This window comes from Lontra canadensis, unplaced genomic scaffold, assembly GCF_010015895.1.
Source record: "Lontra canadensis isolate GAN:19392208 unplaced genomic scaffold, GSC_riverotter_1.0 scaffold34, whole genome shotgun sequence".
Lineage (NCBI taxonomy): Eukaryota > Metazoa > Chordata > Mammalia > Carnivora > Mustelidae > Lontra > Lontra canadensis.
Window position 1 is genome coordinate 18,947,705 of NW_022631028.1, and position 21,625 is coordinate 18,969,329.

Below are 21,625 nucleotides of genomic sequence, written 5' to 3' on the forward strand. Positions count from 1 at the left end.
ACCAGCACTCCCATGTTCAGAGGTACCTGAATTGTGGTGAACTGGTCTACCAAAGGCTATTGAATGCACTGAAAGAGTGAGCATAATGTCTATGGTCTCTATCGCAGCCTCTTCTCCAAAAGGGAAAAAATAAAATAAAGGAATATTGTGTGTACATTTATTTTATACATACCTATATATTTACTTTTCCTGTAGACTGTATACCACCAGTAAGAAAGAGTGTACAAAAGTCTGTTACTTGGTACACTATCCCACCAACAGTATAGCTTTTGCCTGCTTTCTAAAAGGTAAGAAACAATCTAATTTTTATTTATTTGTATGTTCTTGTCTCTACTGAGAAAAGAAGTCTTTCTATGAAAACTGTGCATGATTACCTGTAAATCTATTTACATGATGAAACGTGTTTTCAAAGATGATCTGTTTGCTAAGCATAGTGCAGACAGCTGCTATGACCCACATGCTTGGTTTCTTTTCTGGAGAACATGCATGTAGGTGTGTGTACATTTGTCTTTTCTAATCAGGTAGCTGACAGTGGTGGAGTTGGTGTGGGTCACTCTGGTCTACTTTAAAATGACCGATGGTGAGAGATTATTTTTAAATGTATGTTGTCTTGTTCTGGTTTTAGAAGGCAATGTGGAAACTTACAGGGAACAAAGGGGGTTGTTTTACAAGCCTAGCAAAAATATTTGTTCAGCTTTATTTTTAGTAAATATATCCCCAGTAATGTATTCATTCAAAAAACAATGAATGGCCTTACTATATCAAACCCAAAAAAGTCTTGGTCCCTTCTTCGCAGTAAAGGCCGTACTAGATGGGCTTGAAGTGTGTTGAAGATGAACTGTGGCTCATGGCTCTGTCTTAGAGAAATAGAACCAACTTCAGTCATGTCACTGAGCAAGGAAATTTTCAATGAAGGGCGTCAAGAATCTATAATGAGTTTTAACATTAGTCAAACCCAGGAATTACCAATAAGTACCAAATGTATTCAAACAAATAACTAAGGAAAAATGGTGAATGGTGTGATGTGTGAACTGGGCATGGGAATGAGCAAACGTAAGAATAATCATTGATTCTTCACTGATGTTTATTATTTGGGGTTCTCACTAAAAGGTAAATGCTGTGTAGGAATTTATATTATTGTTACTCATTATTATTTTTACTACCTTCCTCCTTTAGCCTATACAATAGTATAAAACTGTGGAAAAGAACCCTTGTGTTGACAAGCATCCCTATCCTGCTGAATGTCAAAGTATTCCCAACTGTAGGAAAATAGTGGAAAACATGGTATAGAGTTATTAAAATTCTATGGTGGTTGTGAATAAAAGGTTGCCTTTTGATTCCCTTTAAATCTGCTATTGTGCTTAGAAAATAGAAAAACCTATCTGTAGAAAGATTCCAAGAGAGAGTGGAGAGGTCCTGCCATGGGAGGGGGAAATACTGCTTCCTAACCTGGGCTAATATTCCTCTTTTCTATGTTGTTAGCATGGAACTTTAATCAGACAATTGCTGTGTGTGTGTGTGTGTGTGTGTGTGTGTGTGTGTTTAACCCATTTATATTTCCTGTTGATTTTTAGGTAGGTGCCTGCAACTCAGTCTTTCATTTGGGATATACTGTTCACACACTTATGTCTTTTTTCTATATCAAAATGATCTGTCCTAGTTTTTAAATAGGGCATTCTTTTCACCCAGCAAATATATAACGGTATTCCACTGAGATTTCAAGTTTTTGTACTCCAAGGGCTTGTCAAAACACTGCAGCTCATCACTTGAATCATCCTTTTACATGAGACTCTCTGAGAATAAAAGTGAGGGCATTTTCCCTGGGTAAATATGATAGATTTAATCTCAATCCATTAAAAATTCTCTTTAGCTCCATTCTAAGTTGATGCCTTTTGGGTTAAAGGATACAAGATGAAAATGTTCTAAGTCAATTTTTCAGTTAAAAAATACTTGTAGGATGTGCTGTTTCAAAATAACTTTTGGCTAGGATTTTCTTGTTTCAAAGATTTTGACTGGGTGCTCTCCTTTTTTGCCAATGGGAAGGTGGCTTTCCAAGTTAATGACAATGATCTTACACTGCTACTTAAAAAATAATTGGGAAATAGGTCCAAGTTACATTTACTCAGAGAGAGGAGTGATTTACCTTGTTCAGGTGACGATAAGACAGGACAACTCTTGAACAAGGAAGGCAGGCGCGTGAAGTTGTGCATTCAAATCCACTTCTATGTCGTGTATAGGCAGATAAAACAGTAATGTGAAATTTGTAGATTCGAGTAAACTTCTGTACTCCTGAGCTAGTAAAAAATTCAGTCTCCGCCACCACGCCCCAACAAAGGTGGAATCTACAAAGCGCACCAAGCACCTACTTGTACCGGTTGACGGAAGCAAGTTCAAATTCAGACAGAACAGACCTAAGCTGATTTGAAAATGCGCTCCACCTCCTGGCCCAGTTGAACAGCTCTGCCTCACAGTCGCCACAGGCCAGACGTCAGCTCAGTCAGCACTGCCTGACGTCTCTTGTCTGAATGTTTGTAGATTTTTAAACTCTGCAGAGGGGTATCAATCTAATGACATTTGTTTTAAAATGCAATTAAGCAACAAAAACACAATCATTCTAGAGTCATTGCCAGGTCAGCAAACAGGTTGCTTTGTTAGGAGGTAAATTTTCACACTACAGGATGGTCTTCTCATTTTCAAACTTGAACAGTTTAATTCAGCCTCACAAGTAATAGCCCTGAGTCTTGTTTTTATAAGGTACAGTCTTCCTAGCAAGCACACTGGTTATAATATTATTGACATTTCACTAATTTATTAAACGGTATTGTAAAAAATTCAATAATCTCATCTCTTATAATTACTATAATGGGGTTATCTTATATTTTAAAGCTTTGCAGATCTGGGTAGGCCACGTTTTTGTATCATACTGAGACTCCTCCTAGTCCTTAACATGTAGTGTGATATTTCTGTGCTAACCGGAAACTCCGTCAATTTAAAATCCATCTTGAAACACTCTGTAAGTATAGCATAGCACAGAATATATGGTACCTGACCTTTGACATAGAATCACCTTAGAAATAAATGCAGCTATAAATCTTGTTGGCCTATTTCTTTCTACCTAAGAGCTCCGTGAAACACCATTATTTCTCTCATTGGGGTTTGATATCTCAGCATCCTCAAAAAAACAGTATTTGCCACCTCGGTTCTACAATTTCAGTTCCACTTCAGGAACAGGATGAAAGTTTACATGGCTGGAATTTGCACTCTTTCTTAGCATTAAAGAAACATATGCGTTGTACCCCAAAACCATGACAATTACATGTTACATTTTATCACAGCACTATGCTATCTGGGCAGGCTTTACTAACTCTTTCTGAACTTAAGTTGGGTCCATCAAAGACGTGTTTGTCAAGCATCACTCCTTTGGGCCAGCCCTGAACTGACTAGGAATTGGGGACAGAAGTGAACAATACCCACAGGGAGCCCAGACCTTATGGAAGACTCAGAGGAAAGGAATTAGAGTTCAAAGTGACAGGAGTAGGTCTTAGACGAGGTCTGTACCAGGTGCTAGCAAGCTGCAGGTGGACAGCATTACCCAGCAGGTTTTGTTTGAGCTGGTCTTAAAAGATGCAGGGCTCCAGGCAAGCATAAAGGAAAGACACTCAAGGCAGAAAACAAGTATGCACAAAGAGCCAGATGCACAAAAGGATGTGGGGTATGCTGGGATTAGAAAGCAGTTCTGTGAGGCTCAAGTATTGTGTTTTGATGCAGATAGTTGTAGGGGATGACATGCAGGAAAGTGGCCTGTGTATAGAAGCACTGAGTCACCTTTATCTTTGTGCATTTTGCACAGGGTATGGCAAATACTAGGTTCTCAGAAAATGTGCATGAGATGATTGGAGTATATATAATACCTCACATACCAAGGCCTCCTAACCTTACCTAGAACACAGTATATACACATTAAATATTAAGTATTTATTAATAATAAGAAAATACTGCATCTACAGACTGTGCAAGTGGAGTTGTAGTCTTCCAGATAAAACCTCTAAAAATTGCGGACTGCCTTGAAAAGGCAATTTTTTGACCGTGATGTCACAGGTTTCAAAACTATGTTGTGGTTCTTACATAAAACTCTTATGTAATGGTCAATGCTACATCTGCACATAGGTAATTAACCAGGGTCTCTTTTGATGAGCTAACCCTGTGTATAAAATCAACAGAGTTTCATGCCGATTTCTTTCCTTTTATGGCCTATGGATATTTATTCTACTTGTCTTTCAAAGGGCATGTGAACTTCAGAATTACCACTGGAAATGGATCCTGTACAGGCTTGATTTAAGTGGTTAGAGCTTCTAATTTGGTAAAAACAAAAACATAATCAATTTGGTAGTTTTCTGATTATTAAGTACTTTTTTTTTTTTTTTTTTTAAAGAAACTGGCATTTAGAACAGATTTTGTCTTTTGGGCCCCAAGTATCATTTGCATTTAAAAAGAAAACAGTGTGTATCCTAAACCAAACTCAGTTAATCTCTACAATCTTTCTTCTTCCCAATTACTGTGAATGCACATCCTCTCAGGACACAAGTGATGCTGACTCTTATTTCTGCCTCCTAAAGATATGTCTCAGCTTCGCAGAGTTTTTTTTTTTTTCTTTTGTTGTTTTTGGCTGTACAATGGAACTTGGATGCATTTTAAATTAACTTTCTCTAGGAATCAAAGGTAATCATTATTTCTCTTTATGATCCACATGAATATTCTCATTTTTTTTTCTTTTCAAGTTTAAGATTAGTTTTGAATGCCGTTATATCTCTGCCTTCTTTCAGAGTTAACCTCCAAGGACCCCAGCTTGCACTAAGAGGATTGAGGAAATTTGTCCACAGCCTGTTCTTGCTGAGCTGACTCAAACCCTTTGAAGAACACGATATGAATCAGCAACCCCACTTCCCGTAAGTGTTGGTCCAAGTATTAGCTATGACCTTGAGCATGCTGTTGCTTTTCTCTGGCCAAGAATAAGGAAAACTGCACCAAGTTTCTGCTCCAATATTTGAGGTAGCATAAGCTTTATCACCTCATGGTTTTCTGGGATCCTGGATAAGTCTTGTCCTATGTGATCGTCGGTTTCCCCTTGTAGAAGATGGGAGCATGCTTTTCTCCAGGGGATACCATGAAGATGGCCTGGAATCCTATAAATAAAAGCCTTCCTCTACAAAGGCTATGCATATATGAGGTAGCATCGTTAGTCCCTGCCCATCTTTCTGTTTTATTTCAATTGGCTTTGCTTTCTCCTCCTTTTTGTGGTTACATTTTTTGTTTCCATAAACCATCAAAGTTGGAAAAAATGACATCTAGATTGTCAGAGAAGTCAGGCAACCTTTTCTCCAGGTACGACAAGCTCTGTTTCCAAGATGGGTCACTTTGGTCTTTTGATGGGTCAGTGATAGTCTTTCAGCTTGGTGAAATTGACAGGGAGGGCTATCAGTCACTCAGCAAGGCTGCTATGGGACCGATAGGCTCACACCACCTGATACATGAACCATTCCATATGATTAACTTCAACAGGTAACTCCATGCTGGCTAGCAAGCTGAAGAGCATTTTAAGTACAAATAATCATTCTGGGGTATGTCTTGAGTGACAGAATAATGACTGAGTGGAACAGAGTCCCTTAATCTTTGCTTGTGAAAACACATTTTGTTTCCTTTCAAGGCCAGGATACTATGACAAAATCAATTAACAAAACCCCTCAGAGATCTTTGTTGATACTTTGAAGTTTGGTATTTATCAAGCTTATATCAAATATAGAACTTCCTTGAAGGGCTGGGCTCATTTATCTCAGTCTTCAAAGGACCTCACATGGTGCTTTATAGCAATTTAATAATTAGTAATAATAATACTATCATTTCTGATGAGGATAGTAACTGGACCATATTATCCCTATTGCTACAAACTTACAAAGTGTTCAACCATCCATTGAGACAGGACTTATTGTCCCCACTTGACATATGGAGAAACTGAGGCTCAGAGCAGGGCAGCACAGTGCCCAGTGGCACAGTGCATGTCTGAACACGGGCTTCTGGCCAGAGTCCTATTTAATCAACATTTCTAAAATTAAATAGGATGGAACACAACACTTCAGTCTACATAATCTATCTCATCAACATTTATTGCTCTCATCAGTTGATTCTAAAAGCCCTCAAGGGCTTCAAGATAGAAAGCATAATGAGTTCAGGGCCACTTTGAAAGGAGAAGGGCCCACTTTCGTTTTTTTCTTCCTGGTCGGTACTGCAAATGATAAGACAATTTAGTGTTGTTTTACCTATTCTTGGATTCTTTTGGTGGTCTGAAAAATTAAAGACTGTAGTTTTTGCCTCCAAGAACATAGTCTTCCAGAGTTGAAAATGTTAACTCTTGAGAACTCATTGAAATGCACTGAATAACACACTCAAGGCCTTGTGGTCATCCCAGGCTGTGAATGCAGTCTGTAAGAGTTAAAATCCCACGTCATCAGATAATGATGGCTGCAAGCAGACTCCACCTCTGCATTCAGTGCTATGAAAACTTCAGCAAGTGAAATTAAACTCAGAAAAGGATTTGCTCACATTAAAAAAATGACACTTCCCTGGCACAAGCATGTGGAAAGCTAATTCCCACCGTAGTTTCATCACCTCCTCCTTCTCTGTCTGCTTTTGCCAGAGTGAAGCTCTATAAAGAAACTGGCCACTGGACTCATTATCAACTGCGTTAGCTGAAAATTTGATTAAGCTGGCCTCCCAGGGTTAGCATGAAAAATTCTAGATTTTTATTCTAGGAACTTAATTCTCTTTTCCTCATTTTGGCCATGTTTGCAAATTTCATTTGCATTTTAATTTGCAGTGGTTTGCCAAAGTCCAGACTAAGACTTTAGCTGTTGTTTCTGTTCAGGTGGAAAGTGCAACCACAAGTGGCCATCTGCACGGGCATACAGTCAGGCAATTGTCCAAGGCAAGTATCATTTTGCATTCTTCAAAGTATCCTGAGCAAGCTTTACTACCCAACCCACCAAGGAATGTGATGAAGAGACCCTCTCTAATTTCCAGGACTAGCTTAGCCATCAGTGGTCCTCCTCACATACAGCAATATTCCAAAATCAATATTCCAAAATCAAGGAGAAATGACACCAAAGGAAACTTTAGACTTTAGCCCATTAGAACCATCTCTAGGGACTTTTTTTTTTAAGGAAAGACATCAACACCAGCAAATGGGGAAAGAGATCTCTACTGTGATCTACTTTGATATGACCCTTTCAAAGGCAGTTTCTCCCTGGGTATTGGGTTCTCATTCTGTCCTGGGTAAAGTGGCAGGTATGAGAGTATCAGTAGGGGCTCCTACTTGACTCCCCTACAAAGTAAAAGAAAGTGAAATAGGATCAGTGTGTGAGACCCTGCCATTTCTGCCAAGTGGACAAAATGCTCACCCTTTAAAAAAAGGTCATCTGTGCCTCAGTTTCCTCATATGTAAAATATAACCTTTTAGTTTTCATAGTTGTGAAAACTACATAAAAGAGAATAGAGTTTGGGGGCATCTGGGTGGCTCAGTTGGTTAAGCATCCGACACTTGACCTCAGCTCAGGTCTTGATCTTAGGGTTGTGAGTTCAAGGACCTACTTAAAAAAAAAAAAAAAAAAAAAAAAAAGAAGGAAAGGAAAGAAAAGAGAAGAGTTTGGCAAGTTTGGCACAATAATCATTCAAATGTTAGCCATCAGTGTTGTTATTAGGTCCCCTAACATTAACTGAATTTTTCTATTTGTGTTTTCTCTAGGAAAGAATTTGGAGATTCCAATCTGATCCTTTTCCATGTGATCTCTTGTACCCATTCCATTTTTGTACCACACATAATAAAGTTTGAGAGTGTCAAGTAATCCATCTGTATCTGAGTTTTGTCTGGAAAGACTTGCAGGATTTTCAGATTGAAATATCAATACATCTCCGGTCTTGTCTTTGACCTGTTTAGTATTGATCATTTCTGGAGCAACGGTGTCTTAAAGCCTAAAGTTCACTGCGCTATCAAGAGAGAAACTGGGAAGCCACATTTAAACACACTTTGCTTCTGTTTAATTTCATAACACAGCACACATTTCCTTTCCATAAATACATTCAACACGGTCACCACCGTGGCAATGTTAACATTAAAATATTACTGTTAGTACTAAGATATTTAAGGAAATACCAAGGATCAATTTAAAAATTCTATTTATGGCAGAAAATCTGCCAAGAAGAAACCTTTTGAAATGAATTTCAGTTTATACTTCAGTCTAATTTATATCTTTTGTTCCCTACCCCTGGTGCTCATCAAAATGTCACAAAATTCCCCAGGGTTCTGACACACATCCAGGTTTGGAACTTTCTTTTTTTTTTTTTTTCCCCCTCTTTAAACTCTGCCTGATAACACATAAAATATGGTGTTGATGTGATGGCGATCATTTATACAGCTGAGTGTTTTCCAGAATATTAAAATGACTGATTTAAAAAAAAAACTCATCAACCATATTCCCAGGAAATCATCTCTAGCTGTCTGCTAGCACTGTGAGAAGCTATTTCAAGGTCTCCTCTCGAGAGAGTCTTCCAGACTGGTGTTACAAACTAAATAAGGATGAAGCCAATTGCTGTGCTCTATTACCGGAGCCGGAAAACATAGCACCATCTTTGTTTAAGGCTGAATCTCCATGACAACCCCAGATAAGAAGCTGTGTTAGTGTTTCTTATTCCTGAACGGGGCCACAGGTCATGGCCTTCTGTAGGCACAGTGAGGTAATACATCTTTATACAACAATTCTAAGCTACTCAGTAGGTCACCTCTGAATTTAATTAGCCCAAAAGTTTTCAAAGAGATGAAATATTTTAAAATTTTCATTGATGCTTTTCTGTTCAACCAGGTAACAAAAAAGATCAGGATAACCATTGTTTCAATTACCACTGGTGTTAATGAATTCAATGTGATCTTAAAGAGAGGCAGCCTGGTGCACAGGTTAAAAATGAGGGTGCCAAACTCTTACTCCTGGACGCCCGATCCAACTGTACCCTATTCTAGATCACAGTGTAGGGGCCTTGCTTACTCTCTGTGCATCAATTTCTTGCCTACAAAAAGGGTGTAATATTAGTTACTACCTCGTCAGGTTGTGATTAGGCTTAGTGTATATAAAATGCTTAATACACTGATTGATATATAATATTATACTCCATAATTATGTTACTCTTTTTATGAATATCACCAACTAAGTGGTAGCTGATTGGTTCCTATGATAGCCACTAGCCGCACAGAGCTATTTATGGCAGAGCTATGTATGCTAATTAGAATGAAAGAAATTCACTTTGTTCTTCAGTTGTACTAGCCACCTTCCAAGTGCTCAGTGGGCACACATAGCTAATGACTACCATATCGTATGGCAAAGATACAAATGCTGCCATCATCACTTAAAGATCTCCCTTGGATAGTGCTCTGGACTGTAGCCTAGAGAAAGTAAAAAGGAGCATAGGAACATCCTTTATAGAAGTGATATCATTTGTTCTTAGCACTTTCCACTGATTGTGAAAATAGTCTCAAGACTCTCTGTAAGCACTGGAATCCATTTTTGTGTGGCATCTGGTAAAGCGTGGTTTACACTGTGGAATATACACTAAATACTGTGAAGAAAAACAACAAAATTTCCATAAACGGTTTTCTCTCAGGTGGGAAAGTTCCCCATTCTTTTATAATGTTCTGTATTTATTGATTCTCTAGCTGCACATAATTCTTGAAAATCAAGCTCGGTGGCAACTCTGTAGTCGTCACATGTTTTGGTGGAGAGGATGATTTTCTTCATCGCCACCCAAATGGAAGCAATGTACATATTCGTTTTGCCACACCAATGTTGCTCCACAGCGGAAATGTCAACTTAAGTATTCAAGGATGTGAGCACAGGCCTTCACCCAATCTCAAATAGCACATTTCCAGACATTTTTCACTTGTGATTACCCAACTTTGCAATTCTGGTGTTGGCTGAAAAATGATTATTGTTTCCCATCAGAGTCAGAATGACATGGCCTAGGATAGATTTGTCCCACACATTGATACTTGATTTGTTCTATGAGTTGGTTAGTCCTTGGAAACAGTGCCTGGCAGGTGCTTTGTGAATGTTTGAGAATAAGGAAAAAATACAAGCGAAAAAATGAAGATGTCTATCATTTTCAACAAGCAGACGTTTTATGGAAGGAGGAACAGTTAGTGATGTTATGCATGTCTAAAGGAGTCTCTGCTATCAGTTTATATTCCAAGAACTTTTACTGAGAAACTATCACAGAAAGCTAGGAAAAAGAGCCTGTGCAGTAAACTAAATCCCAGAGCAGCTCTAGCAAATGAAGAGAGGCCTCTCCTAGCTTCTCGGATGCTCGTTCCAGAACTCCGGATATAAAATGGCTGCATAAGGGATAGGAAAAACAAAAACTGCCTCTGTTTTTGGACTTGTCAGACAAGCTATATATTGTCTAATGGAAAAAAAACCCACAATTGATTATATTGATTTCTAAATATTGTCTGCAGAACAGTATAATGAGTCAATGTTCCAGAAGTACAGAAAAAGATAAAAAGAAAAATCCACAGAATTTTTTAAAACTGCATCATCATCAATTAACTGTGACAAGCAACTACCCTGTATATAACATTTTATAGTTTTATTTTGCCCTGTGCTTGCACATACAGCATATATAGACATACAACCTACGGCTCAACCTACCTTTTACAAAGTAGCTTTGGAAGCCATTCTGACACCATTTTACATACACCCATCACTCTTTAAAGAGTTGAAATATCTTTAGACTAACAAGTGAGTTTTTAAGCCAGAGCAGAAGGGCCAAAAATCCCTCATTATAGAAGATTCCTTTTTATAGCACAGTCTGGAAAACAAAACAAAACAACAACAACAAAAGCCTTTCTTTCCTTCCACCTGTAGATAATCATCAGCAATGAGTAGCCACTGGTCACCTTTTCTATGGAAAGGTAAACAGCTCAAGCCAGAATCGGAAATAAAGATAGACAGCTATAGGAGTAATGAATCATTAATACCAGATAACAACTTAAGCTGGAATCTCTCTGAGGCTAGGAGGTTGGCAAGGCTAGAGAGGAGTGTGTTGTGTCTGATGGGAGGGAAGAGGATTCTGTCTTGAATTTCATTTATCTTATGCTGAGTGGGTTATAAAGATAATGCATATGTCGCCATATAAATTCAAGCTTCTTTTTTATAAGCTTCTGAAGCTTACTAAAGAGATTAAACCAAGTCTGAAAAGAAAGATAAGTTTACTATTTCTTTTGTCTACTAGTCTTCTTGTCAACAGAGCCTGACCCCAAACCAACTGACATGATTTATGGAATATTTACTATTGTTAGGGACTGGACATATAATGCTCAAACAGAACTAGCTGCAGCTCCCTAGGTCATAACCCAAAGGAGAAGGAAGAACAACTCCTTGTCAGATATGATTCATGGATGCATTACTAGAAGTATGTCCTGAGGACTGGAAGTAGTCATTTGCTCTCATGGATGGCAAGGGGATATTCTAACTGTGGCTTAAACAATGAACCAACATGGGAAAGGGTGTTCCACACAGATAGATCATCCTAATTAAAGTCCAAGTATGTGAAATCGTGGCAACGATATTAGTGACAGGGCTGGGTAACAGGTATTGACTACCTATCCATGTAAAAGCCACTATTTCAAGTTCTTAACATGTATTAACTCATTTACTATAATAACCTTATTGTATATGGATCATTAAGCCCACATTACAGATGAGAAAAATGAGGCACAGTGATTTTAAGTGACTCCCCCAAAGGCACACAACTGACAGAGGAACTTGAATATATGCTCAGTCATCGGGGCTTAGAGGTCCTGCTTCTGACCACTGTAGTGCCTTCTGGTACATAGGTACATTGAGGAAGAGCCATTCTCCAGCACAGCGAGATCATAAGGCTTCTCAACCATGACACTAGTGACATTTGGAACCAAATAAATCTTTGTTGCAGGGGGCCGTTCTTTGTGCTGTAGAACGTTTAGTAGCATCCCTGACCTCTAACCACTAGATGCCAGTAGTTCCATCCTACAGTTGTGTACATCCACCAGAAATGTTTCTACATATCACCAAATGTTCTCTGAGGGCACAATTCACCCAGCTGGAAACCACTGGACAAGCATATGACATGTGAAAATGAAGCAAGACAGAAAAATATATTAAAACTGTGACTATCCTCAAATTCTATTCTGAAGGCTATGGGCATATATCCTTAGAGAGAAAGGCACCATTTGGGGTTTTTAAACTGAAGGGCAGCAGAAGAGATAACCTGCAGAAGCCTTACAACAGTAGGTTCTTTGAGATACAATGTATACTCTGAGTTCTCAGTTTAGGAACAGAAGGTTTTCTCTGATTTTATGGACTGTATGTTCAAAAATCTTGAAGTTAAAGATACAGAAGGATAATCTATAAGAACAATCCAAAAGCTGAGGCAACCATCTCACCCAGTGGTCCCTGGAATGCAGCCAATCCCTAACCTGAAAGCTCAAAACTCAGTTTTATTTCAGGTAGGAAAACTTCTGGATCTGAGGGAAAAAACTGAATACCCAGTCAGTCTTCTTAAGAAGCTCCAGTATCAGATTCTATGTTGTTAAGTGTGAACATAGTTATGTCAACTTCAGAGAGGCCACTTCTACAGCAAGATATACTAGACACTTAGCAACATTGGAAACAGTGGAAGTATTCTCCCTGCAAGTCTCTAAATGGGCAAAATTTCAGACCTATGGGTATGTGTTCAGGGCAGCTCTTTTATTGGCAGCAAGCAAGATCTACGCACTTTCTAAGTATTCTACAATAAACATGTTATAAAACAAAAGATGGTTCTCAAATGATCTAATTCAGAATTGTGCCTCAGGCAGTGAATAACACTGGCCTAATTGCATAATTTCATCTGTTTGTCAAACATCAGCTTTCTTTTCTATTCCTTGTTTTGACTCTCAGTGCATTATGTCACTGGAAAGGATTAGAAGGGAAAATTTTCTGAGTTTTCTTTACAAGATTGCCATGGCCATCTTGAATCTAGTGCAGCTCTAAGCTTCTAATGAACTTCAGAGTTTTGAAGATGGATTTCTTTTAAGAGTATAACTTGATTGCTTGTGAGAAGTTATCTAATCCTTACGGAAGAAAACAGTGCATCTCTGACAGAAAAAGATACCCCTAGGGTGAGAGTCATGGACTTCAGAATTAGACATAGTGTTACTTTGACAAAAGTATCTTCCCACTCCAGCTACCATGTCTGTCAACAGAAGGATTTGAGTACCCTTATTAACGAGGCTCTTTTGAAGTTGGGTAAGATGACACAAGCTAAGTCCCCAGGCTGTGATCTGATCTATGCCCAACATTCAGTAATTAGTATTCCTTCGCATCCAGAACTTAAAACAATCATTTAGGACTTTTGCGAGATCAGATCTATCTTGGAACCTCCAGGAGATTCTTCTTGCGTTTAAATGAGGGAATGACCTGGCTTCAGCAAGGGCGCATTCCAGCCACTGTCTGACTCTCTCTCAACTCAAGGCAGGAGGCTCCCCCACAGCCCATCTCACCATGGGCTCAATGCTAGCTGGGAGGGCTAGGAGGCTAGAAACTGGAACCCCAGCATCTCTGAGTCAGCAGTTCTGGGAAGAACATCAGGCCCTCAGCTTGTATTGTAGTGGGAAAAAGACATAATCGCATTGTCTTCAACAGCTTTGTTTTAAAAGAGGTACTCAAAGAGAAAGTTTAAGTCTAGATCTGGCTTTCAACTAATGATTTGAAATTTTAAACAGCTGTAGTTTTTTCAAGCTTCACCATTTGTCTATGAAGGAAATGCTAAGCTTTTAGATTCTTCATAAATAGTAAATAGATTTAGACATAAATATCCTGTAATATGTGCTTTGTTCCTTTTATTTGGAGGCAAGTTGCAATTTCTCATTTAAACACAATAAATCAATACACAGCAGCCGTTGTATGGGAAGAACAACCAATAAGAGGTATAGTTTCTGTACTGATGAAAGGCATGTAAAGACATCAAACCCCAAACATCTGCTAGCCATTGTTGGGAAAAGAGAACACTGAGCAATGCCTTGTGGCATTTTAAGGATGGCAAACATCTGGCATGAATGTAAGTAGTTTTAAGATGTCAGGAAGAAATTCAGATCACAGGATTAGGTGATCAGCCCATATCTCATAGGAGACGCCTTCCTTCCCTTCAGAAGTGAAAAAAAGCATTCTCCAAGAAAGATGTTAACAACAGAAGGCAAACGGTCAGAAAGTGCAATTGATAAATTCCGAAGGGGGCAGGGAAAAAGAAGCATTTTCCCCTCTTTCCTCCAGGGAGCAGGAGCACAAAATTGTTTAGACTGTTTGGGGACCTCTGATGGAGAGCATGGGGTTGGTGCTGACAACAGCCCAAGACATGCCCAGGACAGTAATACTGAGAGGCTCTGGCAGAGCGACAGATGTGACCTTTGCTAGCATGCTGCCCAGCCTTTCCCAGATGATGCTTTTGTTTTCAACACTGTTGATTCTCCTTGGCCACTGGAGGCTGGGGCTGGAAGCTCAGACATGTGGTTGCCTTTATGTCAAGCCATCCCTTCTGGCCTTTGTATGAGTTGTAGGAGGAGTCTAATTAAACTGATGGCAGGTTTCTCGCTCAGAAAATGCCCTCTCAGCCTCAAATGTGGATGGTCAGTTAACAGGAACTCCTAACAGGAAAGGTTCCTCACTAAAATTTTTTTGGAAACCAAACACTGAGTTAATCAGAACACACTCATGTATTACTCACATGATGAGAGCTGCTAATCACATCTCTAAATGGACAGTTTCTGACACTAAGGTCTGTTAAGTTGGGAGCTGTTTTTTTTTCCTCCCTGCTGTAATAGCTTCAGTAGATAGTGTGGTTCCTGGTGCACACTAGATGGGCAGTCCAATTTTGAGCTAATGCATAAAATACAATGAAAGTTGCAATACATGTATTTCCAAGGAACATTAATTCAACTACATGGATTCTATAGAAGAAAAATGTAGAAGGAGAGGTGGAAGAAAAGGAAAGAAAAAATGCTCTCCTTGCTTTTCTTGTTCAGTCTAGAGATGCGTGTCCCACCTAGGGAAAAGTGAAGCCTCAGTGAAAATGCAGAGAGAATCCAAATAAGTAATTCTGGACTTTTCAGCTTCTGCAGTCCCATGCCTTAGCAATTAATGAATAATTTAAGACAGTGCTTCTCAAATTTTAATGTCCATGTGATCATCCAAGGATCTCGTTAAAATCCTGGTATGGACTCTAAAGGTTTCTTAGACTCCTTGTTTCTAACAAGCTCCTGGGTGATGCCCATGCCGACGACCTTTGGACCACACTCTGGGTATCATGGATTCAAGGGACTACGCAGGAAAATTTTAACCATGCCTAACTTTTACCAGGCTTGTCGACTTTAAAACCTAACCTATAAAAGATGTGCATTGACCAGATGCAAGCATTTTAAGCTAACCTCACACAGTCACTGAATTGTTAGTGAACGTGAAAACCTGCTATGATTCAATTGACTATTGCTATGTGAAGGTGTTTTAGTCTCTCTGAGGAGAAAACATAAAAATATGGCAACTTATCATCTCACCTGTGAGTCATTTTAGGTTATTCTTGCAAGTACAATGGTTGAAAACACATCAAGTAATAAAAAGTTAAATAGTAAAATATTCAGGCCCTGTTTGCACTGTCATATATACTGATCATAATTACAGACTGTAGATTTTCATCTAATTGCTAACAGTGAGTCGGCTCTTGAATAATTAGGAGGAAGGGGTGTGACTTATGGTTGGAACAGCCTCAGAGTACAAAACACTTGTTTTTCAAATGTCACTATGACATTTCAAAAAAAAAAAAAATTCAAAAGTGAAAGTAATAACAAAAACAGCACAAATACTAATCTAATGCTAAAGTCTAGTGAAAGGGGCCCTGAGCTCACCAACTAAAATAAAGACACTCTGACTCTGTACTTCTTGGCGCTGATTGCTCACTGGAGTTACCTGGAGTGCCTTTAACCCTGGGCTTCACCACCAGCACTCTGTGGAGTTCTATCAGATGGGGTTTAGGAAGCTATGGTCCAAACAGCTCCCAAGGTGAGTCTAATGGCAGCCAGGGCTGAGAACCCTTGATCTATGGCAGAGATTCTCAAATTTGGTCCCAGAACCAGCAGGATCGACATCACCTGAGAATTTATTAAAAATGCAGATTCTTGTAGCCCCATGCCCATCCCTGATAGGCTGAATCAGAAACTCTGGGATCAGAGTCTGTCAATGTATGTTTTAGCAAGCCCTCTAGGTGAGTCTGATGCATGCTACTGGAAGTTCTTTTCTGAGAAGGGAGTAAGTCCTTGCCAATGTTCTTACCCAAGAGATCCTTGTGAGGGGCCACTGAAAGAGCTCATGCTGAGACTTTTCCTTTGTATGGCCTCCAACCTGGGCTGTAATGTTGATTCTAAAGTGGGTTCTGCTACTTTCAGTCTGGGAGTCTCAGCAATGGAAAGAAACTTAATGTCATTTAATTAATGGTCTAGTTGCCACTTTTAAAAAATAAGATCATATATAATACGCTTAAATACCTCTAGTGATAGGAACTACCACATGGCCCAATCTTTTCCCCCTTCAGATGCTTACTAGGTACACAGTCTAAGTATTTTTAAAGATGATTCATTTATGTGTGACAGTGACCCTTGGGATGGATCCCATAATCTGCACAAACTGATGCTTAGAGAAGTTTCACAGTTGGGCAAGGTCATACAGTTTCTTACCAAATTTATACCAAGTTCTTTGCCTTGAGGAAGTATAGAGAATTCATTTTCAGAAAAGATAATCAATAATCTGTTGTTAAGAAAACTGAACTGTCATTTTACATTCTCTTATCTCTAAAATAAATACTCCTTGTTCCTCATAGCCAGTACCTAGCCCCTTCATCATCCCTGCTGGGTCCTATTGATCAGCACACTACATAGCAAGACTGTTAATAGACTGTTTATGCATTCCATCTATCCATCGGAACAGTGTCTTTTCATGTCTTGGCACATGTGAAAATGATAATACTGGTAAGGAGTACTTGGCAAACGAGAGGATTTGGGGTGGGGTGGGGGAAATCTATGCAAGACTTGATGAAAAAAAAATTGCATGTTATTTATAAGGATATTACCAAATAATTAAAAGTTTTATAGAAGAGACTGAATTTGTATCTAACTTCAAAACCTAGTATTTTCATTTTTTTTCATAACTTGGACTTAATTCCATGAACAGGTATTTCCTATCTACTTATATGCATGAAGTGGGTATCCCTGGTCGAGACTGTTTGATGATGATCTCTTCAAATTCTTGATAGAGAACATAAATGAAAAACTTTGTGTAAGTAGGTGATACAGAGTTTGACAGCATTTTTATAATAATTCAAAAATGCATAGCATTTGGGTTTATATTTCAAGAGTCCAGTAGCTTCTCCTTTATTGAAAAAAAAAAAAGTAGTGTTAAAATGTCCTCTGACAATGTGAATGGATTTTGAATACAGTGCAAGCTTTTTCTTGCAAGTGTTTTACATAATGATGATGCTTTAGTTTGCTGATACACGTGCTGTTAGAGCAGTTATCATGCAGCTGAGACTTTGCCTCAGTCACAAATGGATAAAAGTATCCACTATTTATGTGAACGCAAATATACGGGGTCACCAGTTGGTTGTGGACTTGCCAGGAGGCCCACTCAGCCATCTTGCCTTCCTCTCCCCAATTGCCTGGCTTTCTGAGCACATGAATGACATCTTCTTAAAGCTCATGGGGCTCTTTGTCCACCATGGCAGTGGCACACACTCTACTGAATCTTTTATCCAGTTGGGAGAGCACCTAATTGCCTATGCACCAGGGAAGAATGGCAAGGGCTGGACCTCATTTATTGTGCCCTTCACCTGTAGAAGCAGTCAGACAAGTCACCAGTTCCTTCTTGATTAAGAAGCTTTCAAGGGAGACGTAGATCCCAGAAAATGCTCCCGGTGGCTACACATGACTGATATGGTTGTCCCAAGCTTTAAATAGCTGCCTCAAGGTCTAAAGGGATCAGTATCTTACCACACTCTGCATTCCTGGAGCCCATGATGGCAACGGGATGGCCAGTTATCATACCCATGCCATTATTTTGGACATCAAAGGCACTTTTCTGAATAGTGGCTCAGGACAAATCCACTAGGAAAAAACATCTGCAAGCACCTCCTGGATGCGAATGATGATCCTGAGTGGCTATATTTGTTCTGCAGTCACTCATTCCAACCCATATTCAGTCCCAAGGGGACAGCTGCCAGCATCCTGCCTGACAAGTGTTTTCTGAACAGAGTCCAGTCTGAAGCCCACCTACACCAAAATGATCAGGGGCTCCTGGCAAAAGTACAGTACCATGGATTCCCCCCAAATTCAAAGAACTCAGTCTACTAGAGACACAGATTATAAAATAGTAGATAACAGAAAACACTCTGAACAAGAATTATAGGGAGCTATGAAACTTAACTGTGGAGACCTAGAGTAGCTTTCTTAAGAAAGGTTTGCTTGGGGGCCCCTGGGTGGCTCAGTGGGTTAAAGCCTCTGCTTTCAGCTCAGGTCATGATCCCAGGGTCCTGGGATTGAGCCCCGCATCGGGCTCTCTGCTCAGCAAGGAGCCTGCTTTCCTTCCTCTCTCTCTGCCTACCTGTGATCTCTGTCAAATAAATTAAAAAAAAAAAAAAAAAAGAAAGGTTTGCTTGAAGGGCATGTGGACATTAGCAAGCAAAAAGTGGTAGGCAAACCACCTAGGCAAAGGCATGTTCAAAGGCACTGTTATGGGCCCTGTTACCTGGAAAAAAAGGAAAGGTTGAGCAAAGGCCAGTGTGACCAGAGGCAAGAAACCAGGGGAAGTATGGTTCAAGAGAGACGGAAAAGTAACTGTCAAGTCCCACAAATATTTTTAGAGCAAATGAGACATTTTATCTTTGTTCTAAAAGCAGAAGGAAGCCATTTAAGAGTTTCAAGCAAAAGAGGTGAGAAAATAAGGAACATGATCTGATTTACATTTTTAGAAGAAATTACTCCAGCAGCTGAATAGAGGAATGGCTGTATGTAAACATCCAGAATTCAGCTTGAAGATATTTATTAGTTGAGGTGATAATGTTGACTTTGACTACATAGGGGGTAGTAGAGGCAGAGAGAACTGGAAGGGATAAATTATGTCAGAGATAAAACCACAGGATCTGGTAATGATTTGGTTCTCCACCCTTAAGAAAATTCTGGTGACTTAGATGGCAGTTCTTGCCTATGTACTCACTGACTTCTGTGTCTCCAGATGGGGAAAAACAAAGTAGTTGGTTAATCTTTACAGAGCCGTTTTACTCAAATTCAGTTGATTTTATTCTTGTTCATTTATCTGTACTATGAAGTAAAGTGCAATTTCTCCAATGCACAAAGCCAATTAATTTTGAGAGCTTTAAGAAGAGATCTCTGTGTCCATATATATTATATTCATAACTCCGTGCAGGAAGTCAAAGTAGTTTATATGTGTGATGAGCTTAGGTCAGCTACAAAGTTAGAAGGGAGCAGTCCTTAAAATCGTCCCAGTTAGGACACCAACTGCAAGCTTAGAGAGTTCCCAAAACCACCCTTGGATTTGATACTTTGCTAGAAAGACTCACTGAAAGCTGTTATACTGAAAGTTTATCAAAGGGAAAGGATACAGATTAAAGTCGGCCAAGAAAAGAGGTACTCTTATGTCTCCAGAGTCCAGGAGAAGGACCCACACTTGGAGCTTTCATTGTCCTTTCCCCATGAAGTCAACATGCATTCCTTTTCTGGCATTCATATGTGAGAAGACACCCAGAGTATGGTCAACCAAGGAAGCTCATCCAACCCTCAGTGTTCAGAAATTTACTGGGGCTCCATTATATCTGCAAGATTGATTGGCTGACTATGCATGTGACTGAACTCAGTCTCCAGGTCAACCAGGCATGCATGACCCAAAGCCCCCACCCAAAATCACACTGTTACTATCTGGCTCACCCGAGGCATCAAGGCAAACAAATGTTACATCCCAGGGGCCAAGAGCAAAAGGCTAGACTTCTTCTTGGGCAAGGTTAAATTCTTTACAGCATAATATGCCAATGATATAAAAAAATTGATGATTTATGTCACAAGCAGTAGAAATGTAATTAATGTCAATATTGCATTGAAGTGGAGTATGGGCTTTGTAGAAATATGCAATTTCTCTTAGAAGCAGCAAATTAAATGAACCAAGGTCAAATTCCACCTTGTCCACAACTAGCTTTGCATCTGTTAGAAAGCTTCTTCTAAAGATTTCTCTATCTGTTCTTCCTTATTGCCCTCACAATCTACTCCCCTGTGGTAGGGAGGGAAAATGCATTTTTTTTTTTTAACATCACCTAAAAGGGAAGTTGGCCCCCATTTCAACATTTTAATCTTTCTCCAAATTCTGAGTTTCTTGGTTGAGTCATTTCTGGTAGAGTCAGTTAATGAGCCAGATCATAATAACTTCCCTTCCTATATTTGAGGAAACCCCCACGAGGAAATGGAGAGGCAGGCCAGTTTCTTCCCTGGCACACCTACATATACTTTGCCATTCAATAACATCAAGCAGTTTTCATGGAGGTAACACTTGACATAATGTGTAAACGCTGGTACTATGCACTATGTTAAGTTAGCCCCATGTTAAGTTCACATCGTTGCTGATATTCCATCAATTTTTTTTTTAATTGAAGCCATCTATTTTAAAGGAAGATGAAAATATTACTTACAAAATACCAGCAGATGGTAGAAGCATCATGGTCACCAGAAATTTCCAAAATCACTTAGGCCAGATGCTTCTAAAGCATTCCCAGGAACTAATTTGATATTTGCTTTCTCTGTTGGAGAAATTCTGAGTCCCCTTTATCTTTTCTATTCCCCATGGGCTCTCTTTCCAAGACAGACCCATTGTAAGTGGCTTCTGACAGTGGCTCCTGTGCTATATGTTCCTGGTTTGGTCCTCTTGCCATTTAACTTTATTCTTTGCAAAATATGGTCTTTGTAGCACTGTGATAAGACATGATCACTATAAAGGTTTTAATTTTCCTGATTTTCCACGCTCTGTAAAGCAAGCTTGTTATTGACTTCCAAATTCAGAAAGTGGAAGTTTGGGGGATGTATCAAATTGGGAATCTCATGGAGCACTTGTCTTGGCTAATTTCACATAATTATAGGATTTTACAGGACATTAACAAGTCTCTTCTGTCATTTTATTTCCCTCACCAAGTCTCTTTTATTTTTACTTTTTATCTTCAATCCTAACAACTAGTTTTTGTTTCAGTGCATTTTGGTTTCTTCACTTTTCAAAGCGTTCTGGTATATTATTATCCAGAAGGAGGCCTAGTTTCTTTTATCCCCCCCCCCCCCGAGTGAATTGTTTTAAGGTTGATGCGCAGAAAGCAGTGAACCAATACTACAGAGAGTAAACAAATATGGTAAAAAGTGGAAAAGGTGGTAGAAAGGCTGACTGTGTGGAAAACACAGAGTGCTAGAGGGGCAGAGAGGACA

General features: G+C 39.3%; 1 protein-coding gene across 5 annotated transcripts in view; it reads left to right on the forward strand.

Moving 5' to 3' along the window:
- GRM7 (glutamate metabotropic receptor 7) overlaps positions 1-21,625 on the forward strand; it is an 874,189-nt gene that overhangs the window by 825,420 nt on the left and 27,144 nt on the right. The window contains exons 10-12 of one of the 5 annotated variants that reach the window (XR_004383852.1): positions 196-287; positions 4,578-4,946; positions 7,796-7,877. The exons of 1 other annotated variant lie outside the window; for it this stretch is intronic. Coding sequence is in view for 3 of the 4 variants with exons in the window: in XM_032867454.1 (XP_032723345.1) it covers positions 196-266 (71 nt within the window). In the remaining variant the exon portion in view is untranslated. Of the gene's footprint in view, positions 1-195; positions 288-4,577; positions 5,241-7,795; positions 7,878-21,625 lie in introns of those variants that run through there. 3 more of the 5 variants (XM_032867454.1, XM_032867456.1, XM_032867455.1) reach the window with 3 other exon arrangements.